Source organism: Cervus elaphus, chromosome 11 (genome assembly GCF_910594005.1).
Source record: "Cervus elaphus chromosome 11, mCerEla1.1, whole genome shotgun sequence".
Lineage (NCBI taxonomy): Eukaryota > Metazoa > Chordata > Mammalia > Artiodactyla > Cervidae > Cervus > Cervus elaphus.
The window spans coordinates 2,479,844-2,497,454 of record NC_057825.1 but is presented as its reverse complement, the minus strand read 5'-3'; the positions used below and the strand labels follow the sequence as shown (position 1 = coordinate 2,497,454).

Sequence of the window (17,611 nt, the reverse complement as noted above, 5' to 3'; positions counted from 1 at the left end):
GTGACCCTCCGGAGAAACTGTTTTTTATCTCCAACATGTATATATAAAGAAACAGGCTCAGGAGGTGAAGGACATGCCCAGGTAGCAGGGCTGGGGGTTGCATCCCATCCAAACAGAGGAAGAGATGGCCGCCTCTGAGAGCTGCTGGGGGGTGGTCACAGGACGCTGCACAGGAAACCTGTGACCTCGGCCAGCCTGGAGACACCTGGTTGGTGGCCTGGCATCATTTTCCCTCCAGACAGACCCCCAGCCTGTGCCTAAGGCCAAGTGACCCCAAGGCCCACGTCTGACCCAGGCCACCACCCCTGGGCCAACAGTATCCAGATGGGTAGAACCTTCTGGACACAGACAGAGGAATCCAGCCACGCCCTCCTCCCCAGTACAAAAGGCCAGCCACTCCTGCAGAAAAGAACTCAGGTTTATTTGCAGTAGAAACCGTGGTCTGAAAAAACCTATTGGCAAATGTACAGTCTGTGTTCTGTGTGGGGTCACCGCCAGCGGCAGGACCCTCAGACCCCTGACCTGCATGCATCGGGCTCCTAAGGGTTCACAGCTAATCTCAGGTCCCAGCTCCGAAGTCCCCCCAGAGGCTGTCCGTGTCATGCCGAAACCACCCGCATCCCAGCCTGCGCCCTCCTCCCTCCCTGCTGCCAGCAGTGCGAAAACTAACCCAACGGAGACGAGCCTCCAGACGAACATAAACAAAGCAGAACAGTCACAAGAACCAGGCTTCCACGCGGGGTTTTCTCAGTGACCTCCGTTCCCGCCACACCTTGTTGCATGATGACCTCCAAATACACATTATTTTCTGCTATTATAAAATCTCTTCCTTATTATTCACAGACATATAATGGGAGCTTTGGAGGAAATAATTACAAACTTTTTTTTTAACCCCTCTTAAAAATAAACAAGCCAAACCAAAAAAAAAACGAAACGAAACGAAACAAAACCAAACCAAACCCCAACAACAACGACGAAAACCAAAACCCTTCTGACGACTGTAAACACAACAGGGCAGCTGGCTCCCTCCCCTCCCGTCGCGGCCGGGCAGCTGGGCCGGCGGAGCAGAGGCCACATGCAAAGTGCTGGGTGCGCCCTGACGACAAGTTTCGGGTCTGCTCTCTCCGTGGAAAATTCTTCCTCCCCGCCCCCCCGCCTTGCCCACCACCCCAGACACAATCCTGTCACCCTCACTCCCAAAGCCTCTGCTGGCTGCCTTCTGCCTCCTGCTTGCTACACGCCCTCTGAGACCCCTCCCCACCTCCTCCCCAAGCCAGAAGGCTGCGGCGTAAGCCGAGCCTGGAGATCATGAGGCTGACCTCTGAGGTGCCCCTGGGTGCAGCGTGGCCACCAGCACCCACCCCAGCAGGGCCCAGCCTCGGCGACGGCTGACCGTGTGCATCTGAGCCCTGGGAAAAGGGGATCCAGGAAGCCCAGGTTGCAGCAGCAGCTTTGACACAGAGCTGGGAGGAGACAGCATTGCTGGGACTCACACAACGTCTGAGCTGAGAGAATGGGGACTGGCCAAGCCAGCCAGAGGTCAAGGGCCAGGAGGAGTGAGGAGGTGAAGTCCAGGGGGTGGAGCCACCCACCAAGAGCACTTATTAAGGGCTGGCCACAGGCCCTGTTTCATGGGCTGCAGGAGTCTTGGAAGACTTGCCAAGAGCTAGAACCAACATGTGTGCAAAGGTTGGGCAGACTCTCAGTGGCCACCTGGCAGGACGTGGGAGACACAGAGGGCCCCCACCTGCTCGCGAGTGGGGGGTGGGGGGGGCGCGTCCTTCTGGAGAGGACTGTGAGCAGCAGAGCCCGAGTGAGCGGAAAACTCCGTTTGCTTCCCGCCCTCATCAGCGTTTCTAAACCACGTATCCAGCTGGCAGCAGGACAGACAGACACACCAAGGACTCCGGGCAGACAGTACCTCTGACTGGGGAGCAGGGTTGGCAGCTTCATCGTTCCTCAGGCTCTCGCCTGAGAGAGGGGGGCCTCCTTGGGGTCTCTGCACACCCCCAGTGCAGAGGGACGGGGGAGCCTGGGGGGCTGCACAGGCCCTGGTGATGCCCCCTTCTGTCCCCAGGCACAGCGGCCTGCTCTGGCCCCTTCTGCCTCTCAAGGCCTGAAGCTCCCCCTGGGAGCAGCGGGATGCAGGAGGGCTGAGGGTCCAGAGGCTGAAAGGAAGGGGCCAGGGGAAGGTCCCCTCCGCGGTGCCCAGCCCTCCCTGGACGGCACCTGCTTTTCAAACCCAGGCTCCTGAAGGCCATCTTGACAGGACAGGGACAAGGTGAGCTCTGGCCTCAGCTGTCACCCAGAGCTGGGCTCAGGATGCCACCCACGGGCACTCCCTCTCCTTGGCACCCAGGGCTGGCCCAGATTTCCTCTATGTACAAGCAGCGTGTACCCAGGACAGGCCACCAGGGGAAGACTGATGGCAGGACAGATCACATGTAGGATTCTGAACCCCCTCCCCATCCCCACGGGCTGTCGAAGACTGCAAGGTTGGCAGGCATTTTCCCTCTTGGGTTGCAGAGCTAGAGACAGATGTCACCACTGGAGCAACTCTTCCGAGAAAATCCGCGAGTCCTGTCTGTGGTCTCGCTGTCACTGGACTCCCTCCTCTTCTACATATGTTGAAGGAAACCAGCCAATCTGAAAACAACGTCAGACGCTGGTGAGTGTTTGTGTGAAAAAAGTGAGAGTCGCTCAGTCGTGTCCGACCCTTTGTGACCCCATGCACTCTACAGTCCATGGAATTCTCCAGGCCAGAACACTGCAGTGGGTGGCCTTTCCCTTCTCCAGGGGATCTTCCCAACCCAGGGATCAAACCCAGGTCTCCTGCCTTGCAGGTGGATACTTTACCTGCTCAGCCACAGGGGAAGCCCAAGAATACTGAAGTGGGTTTCCTATCCCTTCTCCAGAGGATCTTCCCGACCCAGGAATTGAACCGGGGTCTCCTGAATTGCAGGTGGATTCTTTACCAACTGAGCAATCAGGGAAGCTATCGGGAAGTGTGTGTGGAGGATGAGGGTGAGTGGAGGCTCGTGGAGATGGGGGATTCTTTAAAAGGCTGTTGTTCTAAGGCAGGCCTGTCCCGAGACAGGCGCTGGAGAAGAGGCAGTAAACCTGGTGGAGCCAGGGCCCAGGAGTAGGGTGGACCCTGAAACGCACCAGCCCTGAGCCGTTCGAGACCACCTGCCCACCAGCTAACTTCCAGCAACAAAAAAAGTAACTCCTCTCCAGAGGGAAGCAGCATCCATCCGGAGCCTCTGCAGTGCTTTATGCACTAGCCTGGAATTTAATCAGGCCCAAGTGACGGAAACTAAGATAAAACGCAGGCAGCAGAAACAAATCTACAGGGAACACAGGCACTGGGGTCGTCCATGAGGAAATATAAGTAACCCCCACTTGTCTGCTTCAGAAAACTGATGAAGAAGCAGAAAATCTTACCAGAGAACTGAAATCAGAAACCAAACAGAAATCCTAGAACCGAGAAACATAATGACTGAAATCAAGAGCAGAATGGACAAAACGGAAGACATGGAAGATCTGTCAACAAGAAGTAATGAGATGGAAAACCAGAGAAAATGGATGGAAAACACATGAAACGGCATGAATAACATTCGGGCCTCGGGGGCTGGTGTGCTGCCGTCCATGGGGCCGCAGAGTCAGACACGACTTTGCGGCTGAACAACAACAGGGTGGAAAAGACTCGTGAACAGAGCCCCAGAAAGAGAAAAGAGAGAAAACGGAGCAGACGCAGTATCTGAAGAAATTTCCCAAACAGATGAAGAACATAAAGCCACACATTCAAAAAAGCCCTGTACATCTCAAACAGTAAATACAGACAAAAAGGAAAAAAACATCCATTGGCACATTCTGGTAAAACTGAAGCAAAGCAGAGGTGTTTTTTTTTTTTTTCACACGGAGCCCCGTTTCTTAAAGGAACCACCGTAAGAATGTTGACAGACTTTTACACAGAAATGATGGCAGACTGGGGACGATGGAAAGACAACCGCAAAGTGCAGAAATAGGAGCTGCCAGCCTAGAATTCCAGTTCCAGTAAAAATACTCTGCAAAAATGAACTCAGTACAATGCCTCACAGAATGGAAGCAGGTCTTGGTGGACAGAGGACTGACTATTGGGGCGGGGAATGGCCAAGTGGAGAAGAGCAAGCTTTTCCTTTCAGTAGAATGCCCACCAAGAAGTGTAAAAGAAAAGATAGAAAGTCACTATTTCCTACCATGATAGAAATAACTGAATAGGCAAAATTAATTAATGAATGATAAAATAAACAGGTGAAAGTTTGATGAGGAATAGGCTACTTATCTGATTTCAAAGTATTACCCTGAACATTAATTATTAATTACAGCACATTTATAGTGGAGAACCTTGGCAGATATCACCTGAACCAAGTAATCAAGTGAAGGCCCAGGGGTGTGCTTATGAAGCTCCAGATGCCTCTTGACACTTTGAGAGCTAGTGGTCCCAGCCCTCTAGGTCAACTGCCTAGGACTCAGCGGCCTCATACTTCTGAAGGGCTGTCAGATGAAAACAGGGTCATACGTGAGGGTCTCCAAGGGCAGACAACATGCCAGGTGAAGGCAGACCAATTTCCTACACCTGGTAGTGGAATGGTGAGTGATGGGAGCCAAGTCTGGCCACGTCTATGGGCAGCTGCAGCCCCCCAAAAGCTGGACGTTTCCTAATCAGTGGTTTGTGGAGCTCAGGTACCCTGTTGGGTGACTGCCAATGGAACCGGTCAAAGCCAGGGAGGCCAGACAGGGTGCTGGGATAAGGAGCCACGGGTCGTAGAATTGCAGGCTGGGTGGGGCTACGATGCATCCCTTCCCGTATCACCAAGGTGTAAACGGAGCCCTAAGGAATGGCAGGAACCCAGCAAGGGCACCCAGGCTCTGCTCTCAGGCCTGAGGCAACCTGCCTGCAAAGAGGGTCGGGCACAAGCAAGTGTCGCCACCTTCGCCACAGTGGTCCCCAGAACAGGCCTGAGTACAGACACAGGGTCAGACAGGCCAGGGTCCAGAGCTGAGCCAGGAAGTCGCTTCCTCACAATCTGACCCTAGCTCACGGAGCCTGTGGACGCTGAGTCTTCCGGGCGAGGTCAGAGGGCACAGGGTCGGGGCAGAGTGGTGGTTGGTGTCAGCCGGAGCCCCACCTCCCCAAGCCCCAGAGTGAGGTGGGGTCTCTGGCTGGCGCCAGGGGCCGGGGACCAGGCCAATCCACTCACCCGGCCGTTGGTCTCGCCCTTCCACCAGCCCTGGTCCCCGCCGATGCGACTGTATATCTTCACCACGTCACCTTCCCGCAGTGAGAGCTCCCGCAAGTCGCGGGCGGCGAAGTTGTACCTGGCCACGGCCGTGCCGATGACACGGGGTGTAAACACTGCTGGGGGAGACGGGCGGCATCACACGTGACGTCGGGGCCTCCGGGGGGGTCCTCAGGTTGAGCTGGGTCTCTCCCCTGGGGCCTAGCCTTGTGCCCAGAAGGACACACTCCAATCCCAGGGCCCCTTGATCCTCTGTGGGTGCCCCAGCCTGCAGTTGTGGGCCATGTGAGCTCCACCGGGCTGGGGCCCGAGCTTCACCACCTGCTCTGGGGGCCATCACAGCTCCCTAAGGGCCTTCCCACATGGACAGTGTCTGGGCAACACACAATGAGTGGGCCGCAGGGTGACTGCTGCCTAGTCCCCAGCCTTCACCCTGACAAAGGGCCTGTAAATGGACCCAGGGCACTGGTTTCCAATCTCCCTCATGTCCCCAGTTCCACTGGAACTGGAAACCGGGCTGGACCAGCGTGGCCCGGGACCCAGACGTCCTGACGGACAGGTGGTAATGGACATGATGCGGGGTGTGGGGGGGTTTGCATAAACAGCTGCTGGGGTGGGCTCTGACTCTGGCAGCAGTGGGCCGTGCAGTCAGGGCCAGTCGAGACTGTACCCCTGCACCCAGTCCCACAAGTCCTCCTTAGTATTGCCAAGCGGAACCCACCCCGGGGCTGCTCCCACCTTCCTCAAGGGGGCCGCTGGGCCGTTTGCTGCTACCAGAGGCCAAGCTCCCAGGAAGCAGTAGGGGGCAGTGGCTGATGAGCTGGGGAGGGGTCACGGGCCTGAGCCATTCAAAGGCGAGGGCAGGGCCGAGCCCGACGGTGTCCACAGGAGCGGCAGCCGCCCCCCTCCCACCCCCGCCAGCGTCCACCTGCCCCGCCCCGCCCCGGCTGCAGCGGCTGTGGACACGGTCAGGCCGGGGCTATGGGCCGGCGGGCAGCTGGCGGCAGGCCGGGCCCCCCACGCCCCCGAGCAGCAGCGGTACCTGACCAGAAGGGCGCGGAGGAGCCCTGAGAAGCAAGGCCGAGGCCCTGAGGACTGAGAAAAGAAAAGTTGTAGGAAGCGCAGGAAGCTGCAAAGAGGCGAGAGAGAAGGTGAAAGGCGGGGCTGGGGGCATCCACGCGCAGTCACAGGCAGCGGGGGTGGGGGGCCCTGCCCAGGGCACCAGGAGGGCAGGGGGGCAGCTGGAGCCTTGAGGCTCACCTGGGCACGGGCACAGCTGCCCTCGCCCACGCCCCGGGCACCTGTGTCCTGGACCACCTCCCGGCGGGCGGGCTCGAGCGGGGACGCAGGGAAGGACATGTGCAGAGAGCCCAGCCCCGCGCCTGCACTCAGAGGCACTCACTAAAGGCCCGGCTTCCTCTCTGGCCTGCTCTGCCCGGGTGGGCCCTGTGGCCCTACGAGACCCTGCAGTGGGACGAAGCGGGGTGGCTCCAAGACCGAGCCCCGGGCCCACCTTGCCCGTCTCTCCAGCTGGCCCCAGTGTGTGCCGGGCGGCCCCGTCCCCAAGTCGAGGTCCCAGCTCTGGCTCCCTGGCAGCCGGGGTCCCTGGGCAGGGGGAACGCTGGGCCACAGGGATGGATCTGGGGACGAAGGGACCTGCCCGGCTCCCTCCCCACGCTGATGTCCAGGCAGAGGCACCAAAGTTGGAGCAGGAACTCAGAGCTGGCACCCCCGACTGGTCACACGGGGCTGCCCGGGGACCCTGGCTTGGCAGGGTGGTGGTGAGGAGCTGGGGGACCTGGGCCACCACTCCCAGGGGCGGGAATCAGGAAGGGGCTGGGGTCTAGGTCAGGGAGGCCCACCAGAAGCCTTCCTGGAAGGGGCGTTACCTGGGGAGCGGCTGGAGGCCCTGGAGGCTGTGCGTTCCCGTGCCTTGTAGGGGTACTTGAGTGTGGTGTCCAGCTGCTTGAAGCTCTCCTTGAGCGAGTGGCACTGGTAATACTCCACCAGCTCCTGCGGGGTGCACAGGCACTGCTGCCTCCGCCTCCAGGCAGTCCTCCCGGGCGCCCCGCCCCCGCCCCCGCCTCAGGTTCTCACAGAGGACTGTCTCCTCGACTCTGGGGAACTACCCCTCCTCCTAGCCGCCCCTGACCCCAGCTCCCAGACAGGGGGCGGGACGCGGGTCAGTATGGCGAAGACTTTCGATCCTGTAATTTCTCTCCCAAACATTTCTAAAGGCAGATCCAGGGAAGAAGGCCAGGACTGATGGCCACAGACGCGCCCTGCAACACTCTTCACAGTAGGAAAAAATCAGACCCCCCCACCCACCGAGCAGCAGGGAAGTGCTTCTAGAATCCACAGCGTATCCACGTGACCGAGTGCCACGCGGCTACAGCGGGGCAGGGAGAGAGAGGGCCGTCCCCCGGCACGTGTTCACTGTGCCCAGAGGTAAACTAAGGTTGGGTCCCGTGTGAACAGTGGCATTGTCTGAAAAAGGAACCCATAAACCACACCTGGGCTCCACTCCAGGCAGTGGGGACTCATCCTGAAACAAGAGCGTCAGGGTTGGGGGCACGCTGTGGGCATTTTCTCTCTTACTGTGTACTTTTCTGCGGCCACAGTGGGACGTCTGAGAGCCCACGGGCTCTGGTCAGACGGTCTCCACACACGCAGCACGTGTGACTGAGCAAAGAAACACTGGGTCTAACTTTAAATCATCTTAAGGAGGGCAGCTCATGTATTCATGGCTTTCTGGCTGGGCCGGGACAGTTCTGGGCAAGGCAGGGGCAGGCACTGGAAGCCCTGTGTGCGTGAGTCCGGCCAGCAGCCAGACTTGGATGCAGCCTCCTTGGGCCTTGGTTTCCAGCTCCGGCAGAGGCTTGGCGTGAATGGGCTGTGGGATGCCAGTGACCCTGCTGTCCACCTCAGGGTTTGGGGGATAGAGGTCCTGACCTGGGAGCGGCCTTACCTGTCCCAAGGTGCCTTACAGACCAGCTTTCCCGGATCTTTCTCACACTGGGAACACTCCCCCCACCACCCGGGACTGCAGAAGAGCGGCCCCTAGCCCAGCGGAGGGGGACGTTTGCTGGGCTCTCCCACTGGGAGCCTGGCCTGCAGGAGTGGCTGTGGGGGGCTGCTCCTCCTCGGTGTGGCCTCACTGGGAGACCTGGACCCTCCTCCCACCTTCGGGGATGGGCCAGTGGGAGCCCCCCAGGACCACGTACCAAGAGGCTTTCAAACTTCTTGGCTTCTGTGATGTGGACCCAGCTGTCTTTCTCCACCACCTTGATGTGCTTCACCTCGTCGTTGAACCTAGGCCAAGCACACGGGCACAGTGGTCACTATGCAGGCCAATTCAGCCCCCACCCCGCAGGGCTCCGGGCTTATTGCACATGTGCTGGAGCAAAGACCCTGACCCTCGGTCCACACCTCCTGCTCCCACCCCAGCCTGGGCCTGCCTCCAACTGTCTGTGCATCCATCCAGCAGGCCACCTGGTCTGTCCGAAGCCCAGACTCCCGGGTCAGCCAAGGCCTCGGGCCCCAGAGTCCCACACCTGTCTTCCCCGCAGCCCTGTGGAGACGTCCATCCCAGATGCTGCTTGCTGTCCGCACTGGGGACGTCCCCCTCCCCGCGTCCTCCTCCCTGCCTGCACGTACTTGATGCTTATGGCAAAGCGCTCGGCCTCCGCCGGCCGCTCCCTGATTAGGTAGGTCCCGCTGGCGTGGGATTTGAGCAGGTTGTCGGTCTGCTGCCTCTCCATATTCCCGGCAAACCTGGAACAGAGGAGGAGACAGAGCGGTGTGTACACGTGGCCTGAAGGACAACCAGCCAGGCTCTAACCTGCTTAAGAGCCTATTGGGAAGCGAGGCCACGCCCCGGGAGGCGGGGCGAAGGGTGGGCGGGGCCCAGAGGAGACAGGGGCGGGGCATCTGCGTGCCAGCACGCAGGGTCGAGGTAAGGACCCAGACCCAGCCAGTCCACCTGGGTCTCACCCTCCAGAACCCAGGGTCTGCAAGAGGCATTCAGGGAAGAGGCAGTAGATCAAAATTTCCTTTCCAAATTCTTACTGTTTAGGAAGAAGGAAAAAACACAAACTGCTCACGTAGGGTCTTGTTTTGTGTCCTAACCTTTTGTGTCCTAATCTTTTGTGTCTGAAAGCTTTTCTCTCCATCTCTATGAAAATGAAGCCCACCCCCAGCCCATCTCTTCTCCAGAACAAAGCCTGACCCCATTCGCACCTCCTGTAGGGCTGAGTTGGGACTTCTGTAAATGGATTCATTAGAAAACTGAAGGTCTGTGCGTCAAGTGAAAAATCACAGGCAAGCCCTCCACTCTGCACATTCAAATCCAGTGAACAATGTAGTGGAGGGAACAGGCCCTGGGGTCTCAGAGACATGGGTGAGCTGAGCCCCGGTCCCAGGGAGCCGCTGAGCCAGCAGGCGGAGTGATAAAAGCTGGACCCCAGGCCGACCCGCATTTAAGACTCATGCCTCCCACATCCATGCTCACATTTTATTCATCAAACAGCCCCACTTCTCTCATCAAGCACTGTATAAGCAAATACAGTTATAACTTTTGGGCTTAAATATATGGCTCAGACAGTAAAGAGTCTGCCTGCAATGCGAGAGACCTGGGTTTGATCCCTGGGTCAGGAAGATCCCCTGGAGAAGGAAATGGCAACCCACTCCAGTCTTCTTCCCTGGAGAATCCATGGACAGAGGAGCCAGGCAGCTACAGTCCATGAGGTCACTAAGAGTCGGACAGAACTGGGTGACTAACACTTTCACACCTCCTTTTCTATATTTTATACTCAAGCAAGACCTCATTTAAAAAAGGTTTCATTCTCCTAAATGTTCTAACCTGATGATCTGTTTGTTGATGGGGAAACAGCTGCCTGGGTCGAGAAGATTCTCCCTGTTTCCCAGCGACCCACAGCTGAGAAGGGGAAAGGGGGCTGCGTGCAGCTGGGCGCAGCCACCCTGGAGACACGGGGGCAGCCAGGGACCCCACACCACCACCACGAAGGGGCCCCGCTGACCCACTCACCAGGGGTATGCCGTGTAGTCCATCTCCCGGGACAGCGGCCGGCTGATGGGCGGCTGGCAGGAGAGAACGCTGGGGTCAGTGTCTCCCCGGGGACTGTCCACAGCGTGGGGACCAGCGGTTTCCTATCATCGGCGAGCCGGGGGGCCCAGCCCTGGCTCCCAGCACGTCTGTGGACTCTCGCCCAGAGCCACTGGCCTGGGAGGTGCTGGGACGCACGGTCTCTAAGCAGTGACTTGGTGGGTCTGACTGAATGACTGACTGAATGAATGAATGAGCGTACAGCACTCAACGACCAGTGCACTGTTAGGAGGAGGAGAGCACCCCGAAGGCTGCGGGGACTTCTCAGCGGTGGCCAGGAGCACACCCCACCCTCCCATTCTCCGGTGCAGACGGCCACGGCCCCGAGGGCGGGCACTGGGCCGGCGGTCGTGTGTCTGCAGGCAGAGGGCTGCGTCTGCAGGTGAACCGTGCCGCTCTCCAGACTCCACGCCGTGCCCTCTCTGGCCAGAGCCCTCCCCCCGGCCCCCCTCACTGGACCACAGGCTGGCTAAAAACGCCAGACTACCTGTCCCCACCCCACCCCACCCCAGTCACCACACAGATGGGGAAACTGAGGCCCAGGGCTAGGAAGTGCCTCCCGCAACACACACAGGCCACTCAGTGAGTTAGCGACATTTTCTTCCTCTGCTGTCTGGTCCCCTTGCCCTGTCAGCAAGGCGTGTCCAAAAATGCTTTCTCCTTCACTGGGGCAATGGCCCGCGCCAAAGCAGCAGGCTGGGCAGTGGGGTGGGACCAGAGGCCAGGCAGGGCCCGGTGGGTGGACCAGGGTTCCCGGGAGCCAGGCACCTGCCTCCTGCCACTCTGGGAGAAGTTTCATTCTCTCAGTTCTAGCTGTCTTTTCCCGGGGGCAGGGGGGTGATGCCGTTCATTCAAGGCTGACAGCTTGATGCCTCTTGTAACGCAGCAGGATCTGCTCCACAGCATTCAAATGAAAGAAATGCCACATTGCTTCTTTTCTAAATAACACAACCCCTAGCTCTGCATCTTCAGGTTTGAGGGAGAAGACCTATGAGGGCCCTAAAAGCTGAAGACAGACAGCTGGTCTCTGGTCCATGATGCCTGCTGCAGAGATGCCCATTTTAGTATTTTTAAAACCAGCCATGTCCTCCCACCAGGAGGGCACACCTGCCTCTTGGACTCCCATCCCAGCTCTGAGGCCAGCTCGTGATGGCCTGAACAAGCCCAGGGCGTCCTGAGTGAGGAGGACGTTCTCGGCGCCCATGGCATCCTGGCCCCGCGCTCCAGAAGCTTCCGTGAAAAGTACTCACTCTTCCATCCACAGGACAGGGCTTCACAGACGAGCTGGGGAAGTAGCCTGACTTCCTGGTCTGCACCAGCCGACCCTGAGGGTGGACAGAGGGTCAGGCCCGCGGGGCCTGGCCTGGTGAGTTTTGGGGGTAGGCAGGGGGTTATCCCAAGGAGCACGAGGGGAGTCCCTGAGAAGCCTGTGACAACAGCACCTGTCTGTTGTCACCTTAGCTGAACTCAGAGCCATTCTGGGCAGGAAGGTGGGGGGACACCCCACTTCCCAGACAAGGACTGAGGCCCCAGAGAAGGGGTAAAACTCGCTTGGTGCTGAGACCAGGGCCCCTCCCCTGGCTGCTGTCTCCTCGTATCCACACCGGCCCCTCCCAAGCCGTCAGGGGAACATGGACCTGGGGTCGGGGGCTCGTTCTCCCCGCTCCCTCCCAAGGGCCCCCCAGCAGCCCCCACCTTCCCTTCAGCCAAGTCTCTGCAGGGCCACCCAGACCTCACGGGCCTGGGGACACCTGAGGGAGAGGAGGGGCAGTGGGTGGCTGGGGTCAGCGTGGGAGAGATCGGACCGCAGCCACTGACTCAGCTCTCGAATCTGCAGTCACGCGAGGCACGGCCTAGGGCAGTGAGCCCGTGAGTAAGGACGCAGTGACAAGGACCGCACACAACGACGAGGCCGCCAGTAACAGGACTCGGACACTGGTGAACACGTGCGCCAGTTCTGAGCAGGTCACCCTGGTCCCCGGGCTGGGTGAGTGCCCTGCGTCCCTGAGGCCCCGTGGACCCCCGGGGGTGGGGCTCAGGAGAGGAGCCCCACGGACCACCCCACCCCCCTTCTCGGCCTTATAACCGGAACAGCAAGATTCTCGGCTCAGAACCACAGACCATCACGGGGACCTGTGTCTCCTGGGGGATGGCTATGCGGGGCCTCGGACACGCTGTCCCCGCAGCGCTGGGCACGGTGGTGCTGGCCTGGACTGGGGCGGGCTGGGAAGCAGGGTGGGAGAGGCGTGGCCTGGGTGAACAGGACGCAGCCCAGGCCAGGGGCCGCGGGGAAAGGGCTCGGACGACGACGGCGTCTCTGGCGAGGGGACGTTGCTCCCCCTGCCACGTCAAAGCAGACACCCTGATGCCCAGGCCCTGCGAACAGCCCTCTTCCCTCCGTCTGATGGTCTAGCACCCACACCCACCCCTGCCTGCAAACGCAGGACTCTCCACTTCTGCCCTGGGGAGTGAGGAGGGGGCAGCTGGGGGTGAGAGCCTCCCAGGACCCACCTCCCACCACTGAGACTCGGGGTCGCCTCTCAGCAGCTCGATCACATCGCCCGTCTGGAAGGTCAGCACCGGCTTCCCGGGTGGAGCGGGGTTGCCATGGTAATTCTGCACAGCCACCATCTTGGGACCTGTGGAGGACAGGGCAGGAGAGGCCTGGTTTGGTGACTTCATCCCAAGGCGCCATTGGCTTCCCCGGCCTTCTTGGGCATCTTGGGGCTCTTGGAAGTGGGTGGGGCCCTGTAGCATCCCTCCTTGAATTCTTCCCCTAAGACTCCCATGTCTCTTTGTCAAACATTGTAAGTTATCAATAAACTATTTATGTGATGAACAGATTCAGGGTATCATTTCCATAACAGTAACCTCTTTTTAAAGAGCACTTTATGTGCCTTCCTCCAGACACCCTGGGATCTGTGACAGAGCGCCGCGTGGAGCGGGAGACCATGCATTCCTCCCGTTAGAGACGGGGGCGGGGTCAGCGGCCAATCGAGGCCACCCGGCTGCTCACGGCTACCTCTGGGCTGACACGGGGGCCCGACTGCGCCCCGGAGAACTTGTGGGCCTCTCGAGCCCTGCTCTGACCGGCCCAGCCTTGCGTGGGCCGTGTCTGCCACGTCTGGGCCGTGTCTGCCAGGTCTGGTTCTGACACCTGGTGCCCTGGAGGCGGGAGCGTCTCTTGTTTCCTGCTCTCATGATTGGCTTGGACTCTGTCTGCAGCTCGGGCTCCTGATGCTTTCAGTTCTACCTGTGCCCAGCGCAGAGCAACCGGGACAAGGGGGACGGGAGAAAACGGGAGTGTGACAGCACAGATGTCTGCTCCGCTCAGGGTCGCCAGGCCGCAGCTCAGAGCCTCCCCTGGGCTGAAGGGACCCTGGGCAGGCTGGGCCCTGTCCCCACCCCTGGCGCTGTGTCGTCAGAGACTAAGACGGCTCCCAGGGGAGGCCATGGAGGCGGGAGGGAAATGGGGCCAGAGGCCGCACAGACCCTGGGAGCCCAGAGCTGGGAACTCGGGGCGAAGCCGGCAGCCGCCGTGGTCAGGCCCAGACTCCCAGGGTGACCGCCGACAAGGACGACAGCAGAGAAGGCCCAAGTCCCAGACTCACCTGGCCCCGCTCCAGAGGCGTCCTGTGAGGGCAAGGACAGACGACAGTGAGGACAGAAGGCTGCCCAAGCAACGGGCAACCCCCACCCCCTACACCCAATGACAGAGCTCAAGGCAGGGACACGTCCTGGACACACACGGGGACTTGTGACAATTTCCCCGTGGGACCTCCACCCTCCACTTGGTGCCCCTCCGAAGCCCTGGACATCTGTCCTCTTCCCCCTCCCATCCCTGACCATTAATTCCCACCTCCTCCAGAAGCCTGCCCTGACCACCCCACCCAGGGCATCCCCGCTCAGAGCCTGGGGCTTGTCTCCTCGTCTGGGACAGGTCTTGCTGCACACAGTAAATGTGGGGTGTTCGCTCCTCCTGGAGGGCGTCTCTGCACCCCACGTGAGAGCCTGCTAAGTGCTGGACCGCATGGCCAGGGAAAGACATGACGTCCACACCCCATAAGTGAACTCAGCGACCTCATCTCTGATTTGGCTCAAGAGAGGGCGCTACATCAATGGGGACAGGAGGGAGGTGGGTGGACGCCTGTCGTGGAGCTGAGCACCCACAGCCCCAGCAGGACCCCGGGCAGGCGGCACGGGTGGCAGCTGGGCCGGGGGACGAGCTGGCGGGCCCCAGGAGGCCGTGCCCGGGGACCCGTTTCTTTGTGGTGACCACAATGGAAAACAAAGGGCCCTCGTGACCAACGGGGGCCCTGCGAGCCGGCCTGGCCCCATGAGCCTGAGGGCTGGAATGGCTGGGTCTTTCTGGCTCCGGGCACAGGGCGGCGTGTGGTGCAGGGCAGCGGGAAGGGAACGGTCTGGCGGACTCACCGGGTCTGCAGGAGAACCTGGAAAGAAAGCACACTGGGGTCAGAGGGCAAGGGGCCAGCACTGTGGGCCGGAGGTCTGTCACCTCACGGCAAGAGCCGCTGGGGGCACCCGAGTGTGCAAGAAGGGGCGCAGCAAGGCCCGTGGGCTCAGACAAGGATTATGGACACGCACGGCTGGTGGCCATGAAAATCCCTCAGTTCCTTCTAACGGCAAATTCTGAGCCCTGGTTACAGGGGGCCCATGGGAGAACACCCCCAGCGTATCTGGCCCCACGGCCAACAGGCTTCCTGCACGAACCAGCTCTGCTCCAAGGCAGCAGCTCCCCAGTCACGGGGCGGAAGCCAGGCCCAAAGGGAAGAGTTCGACAGTTGACTAGTGATGCCTGCCACGGGCAAGGGACAAGAGACGGAGGAGGCAAGCTACTCCGTCAGCCCGCCTGTTCACACACACGGGGCACGCCAGCTTGTCAGATGGAAGGCGAACATTCTAGAAATTCTTTCTGCCTGCCCTGGGGTGACCCTAGGCGAGGACACAGCGCCGGGCTGGGCCCCAGCCATCCGACCAGCCGGGCGGCCAACTCCACCACTGGACAAAGCAAGCGCCACAGCGGCTGACGTGTGGCTGACGGGCCTTCAACACCTCCTCACACTCACGGTCGCAGCCTGCCTTGGGCAGACGCAGGAATCCGACCCTGAAGAGCAGAGGTTAGGGGCGTCAGGCACCATGCGGGCAAGCAGCTGGTGCCCCCAGGGGAGGCTTCCTGGGGAGACGCACCCTGGGAGGGTCCAGCATCTCCCTGGGACATCCTGGCCGCAGGGGCAGCAGATGAGTAAACCTGCCCAGCCCAGAGGTGGAGCCAACGAGGCCGAGGAATGTTGCCCGAGACCAGGAGGAAAGATAAGCACGTGGGTTGTGGGTCAGAAGGGAAGCAGCTTGGACTGTGCAGAGGAGATAAAGCAGGAGGGGCTGGGGCAGAGCAGAGAGACAAGAGAGGGAGGCATGCACCTGCCCTGGGGGGGACCACGACCTCTTAAAACAAAGCCAGGGGCCCACCAGGGGCTCTCGGAGTTGCGGGGAGTATGCTGACAATGTCAGCTTGCAAAAGACATGCCATCGCCTCTCCGGTGAGGCCTCAGCTGTATGTGTGTGCTAAGTCACTTCGGTCGTGTCCAATTCTGTGAGACCCCGTGGACTGTAGCCCTCCAGGCTCCTCTGACCATGGGATTCTCCAGGCAAGAATACTGGAGTGGGTTGCCATTTTCTCCTCCTCCAGGGGATCTTCTCAACCCAGGGATCAAACCCGTGTCTCTTACATCTCCTGCATTGGCAGGCGGGTTCTTTACCACTAGTGCCACTTGGGAAGCCCTCAGCTATACATATGAAAAACACAAAAACCTAAAAAGGATTGGAATGGGGGAGTCTGCAAAAAAAGGAAGAAGGCAGGAGATGGCCATCAGCAGTTGTTTTTGCCTGGTGTGATCACGACTTGCTTTTATCTCGTTTACTTTCCTCCACATTTTGTATGGAAGGTGGGTATTTAACAATCAGAAGGCAAAGAGAAACAGAAAGATTATTTAAAACTTAGAAAACTAGTTAGGGAATATGCCAAAATACCACCTTTGATTATCTCTTAATACATTCATAATCGATAATTATTTTCTTCTTTATTCCATTTCTTCTCTTATTTTTTTTTTCGCCCCTCTATTATTTTTGACAAATAAGTATGTTACTTTCAAGACCAGAAAAAAAAAAGTCAAAAGAAATGAACCATCCAGTCTCTTGACATGAAGGACACGCAGCCACCAGAGGGCGGTATCCACTGGCAAAGCTGCAAAGCCTCCTTCTCTGGGGCCAGAGGGGCCGGCGGCTTCCTCCAGCCTGGAGCAGAGCAGCAGGGCTGCTGAACCTCCGCTGGGCCACAATGGGCGGCATCAGGCTCAGTTGGGACGAGGGGGTCCAGGCTGACCTGTGGGACCCTCCTCCCGGGTCAGGGCGCTGGGCCAGCAGTCGCAGTAAATGCGGCACTGACGAAAACTCCCCTGCTCTGGGCGCTGGTGTGTTGGGTGATCAGCAGGCCTGGCACGTCCTCCCGTCCACCTGGAGCGCGTCAGGCCTCTCTGAGCGCAGGTCCCCCGGGCGTGGACGGCAGCGTGGCCGCCCCGTCTCACGGGGCCGCGGGGGCGGCTCAGCCCACGTGAAGCACTGTGAGCGGTGCTGACGCTCAGCACAGGCCTGAGCCTGGAGCCCACGGACGGCCAGCCCTGACCACGGCGGCGGCTGCAATCTTTGGGAACTGTCTGAGGCTTCCGGCTGCCATCCAGCTGCTCTAGGCTGGGCACGCCCCCAGCTCATCCCCCAAACCAAGACGACTCAGAGGAGCCTCAGCCTTCCCATCTGACAAATGGGCCCGGGGCCAAGGGGAGCCTTGTGTAATAAATGCTGGGCATGCAGGGGAACCAGCTACAAATGGGGCAGGGGAGCCGGGGGCCAAGGTGTTCCTCTGTGAAGGGAAATCTCCACGAACTGCCAAGGACGTTCTCTGCCCAGGGCCCGGTGGGGGTCTAGAGTCTGAAACAACTGCAGTGCGTCAGAGAAAAGGCAGAAGGCATTGAAGGCATTCAAGAGGCAGAGAAGGGCCAGCAAGAGTGTGGTTAGGAGGAGGGCTTGGCCGTGGAGACCCCGCCCGTTCTCAGGCTGGGCCTGTGTGCCCAGGGGCAGATGCCCCCTGCCCCCCCGAGCCTCAGTTTCCTCATCTGGTCCTGTCTCGTGG

The 17,611-nt window shown here is 59.7% G+C and overlaps 1 protein-coding gene across 4 annotated transcripts in view; it reads right to left on the bottom strand.

Moving 5' to 3' along the window:
* Positions 1-400: 400 nt before the first annotated feature.
* The window catches only part of VAV2 (vav guanine nucleotide exchange factor 2), a 177,179-nt gene continuing 159,968 nt past the window's right edge, over positions 401-17,611 (bottom strand). The window contains exons 18-28 of one of the 4 annotated variants that reach the window (XM_043916353.1): positions 14,842-14,858; positions 14,019-14,040; positions 12,919-13,046; positions 11,658-11,732; positions 10,330-10,382; positions 8,940-9,056; positions 8,507-8,594; positions 7,172-7,295; positions 6,325-6,411; positions 5,244-5,401; positions 401-2,646 (exon numbers count right to left, since the gene is read on the bottom strand). In XM_043916353.1, the coding sequence (XP_043772288.1) occupies positions 2,599-2,646; positions 5,244-5,401; positions 6,325-6,411; positions 7,172-7,295; positions 8,507-8,594; positions 8,940-9,056; positions 10,330-10,382; positions 11,658-11,732; positions 12,919-13,046; positions 14,019-14,040; positions 14,842-14,858 (917 nt within the window). In that variant the 3' untranslated portion in view covers positions 401-2,598. The remainder of the gene's footprint in view (positions 2,647-5,243; positions 5,402-6,324; positions 6,412-7,171; positions 7,296-8,506; positions 8,595-8,939; positions 9,057-10,329; positions 10,383-11,657; positions 11,733-12,918; positions 13,047-14,018; positions 14,041-14,841; positions 14,859-17,611) is intronic. The other 3 variants (XM_043916354.1, XM_043916355.1, XM_043916356.1) reach the window with 3 other exon arrangements.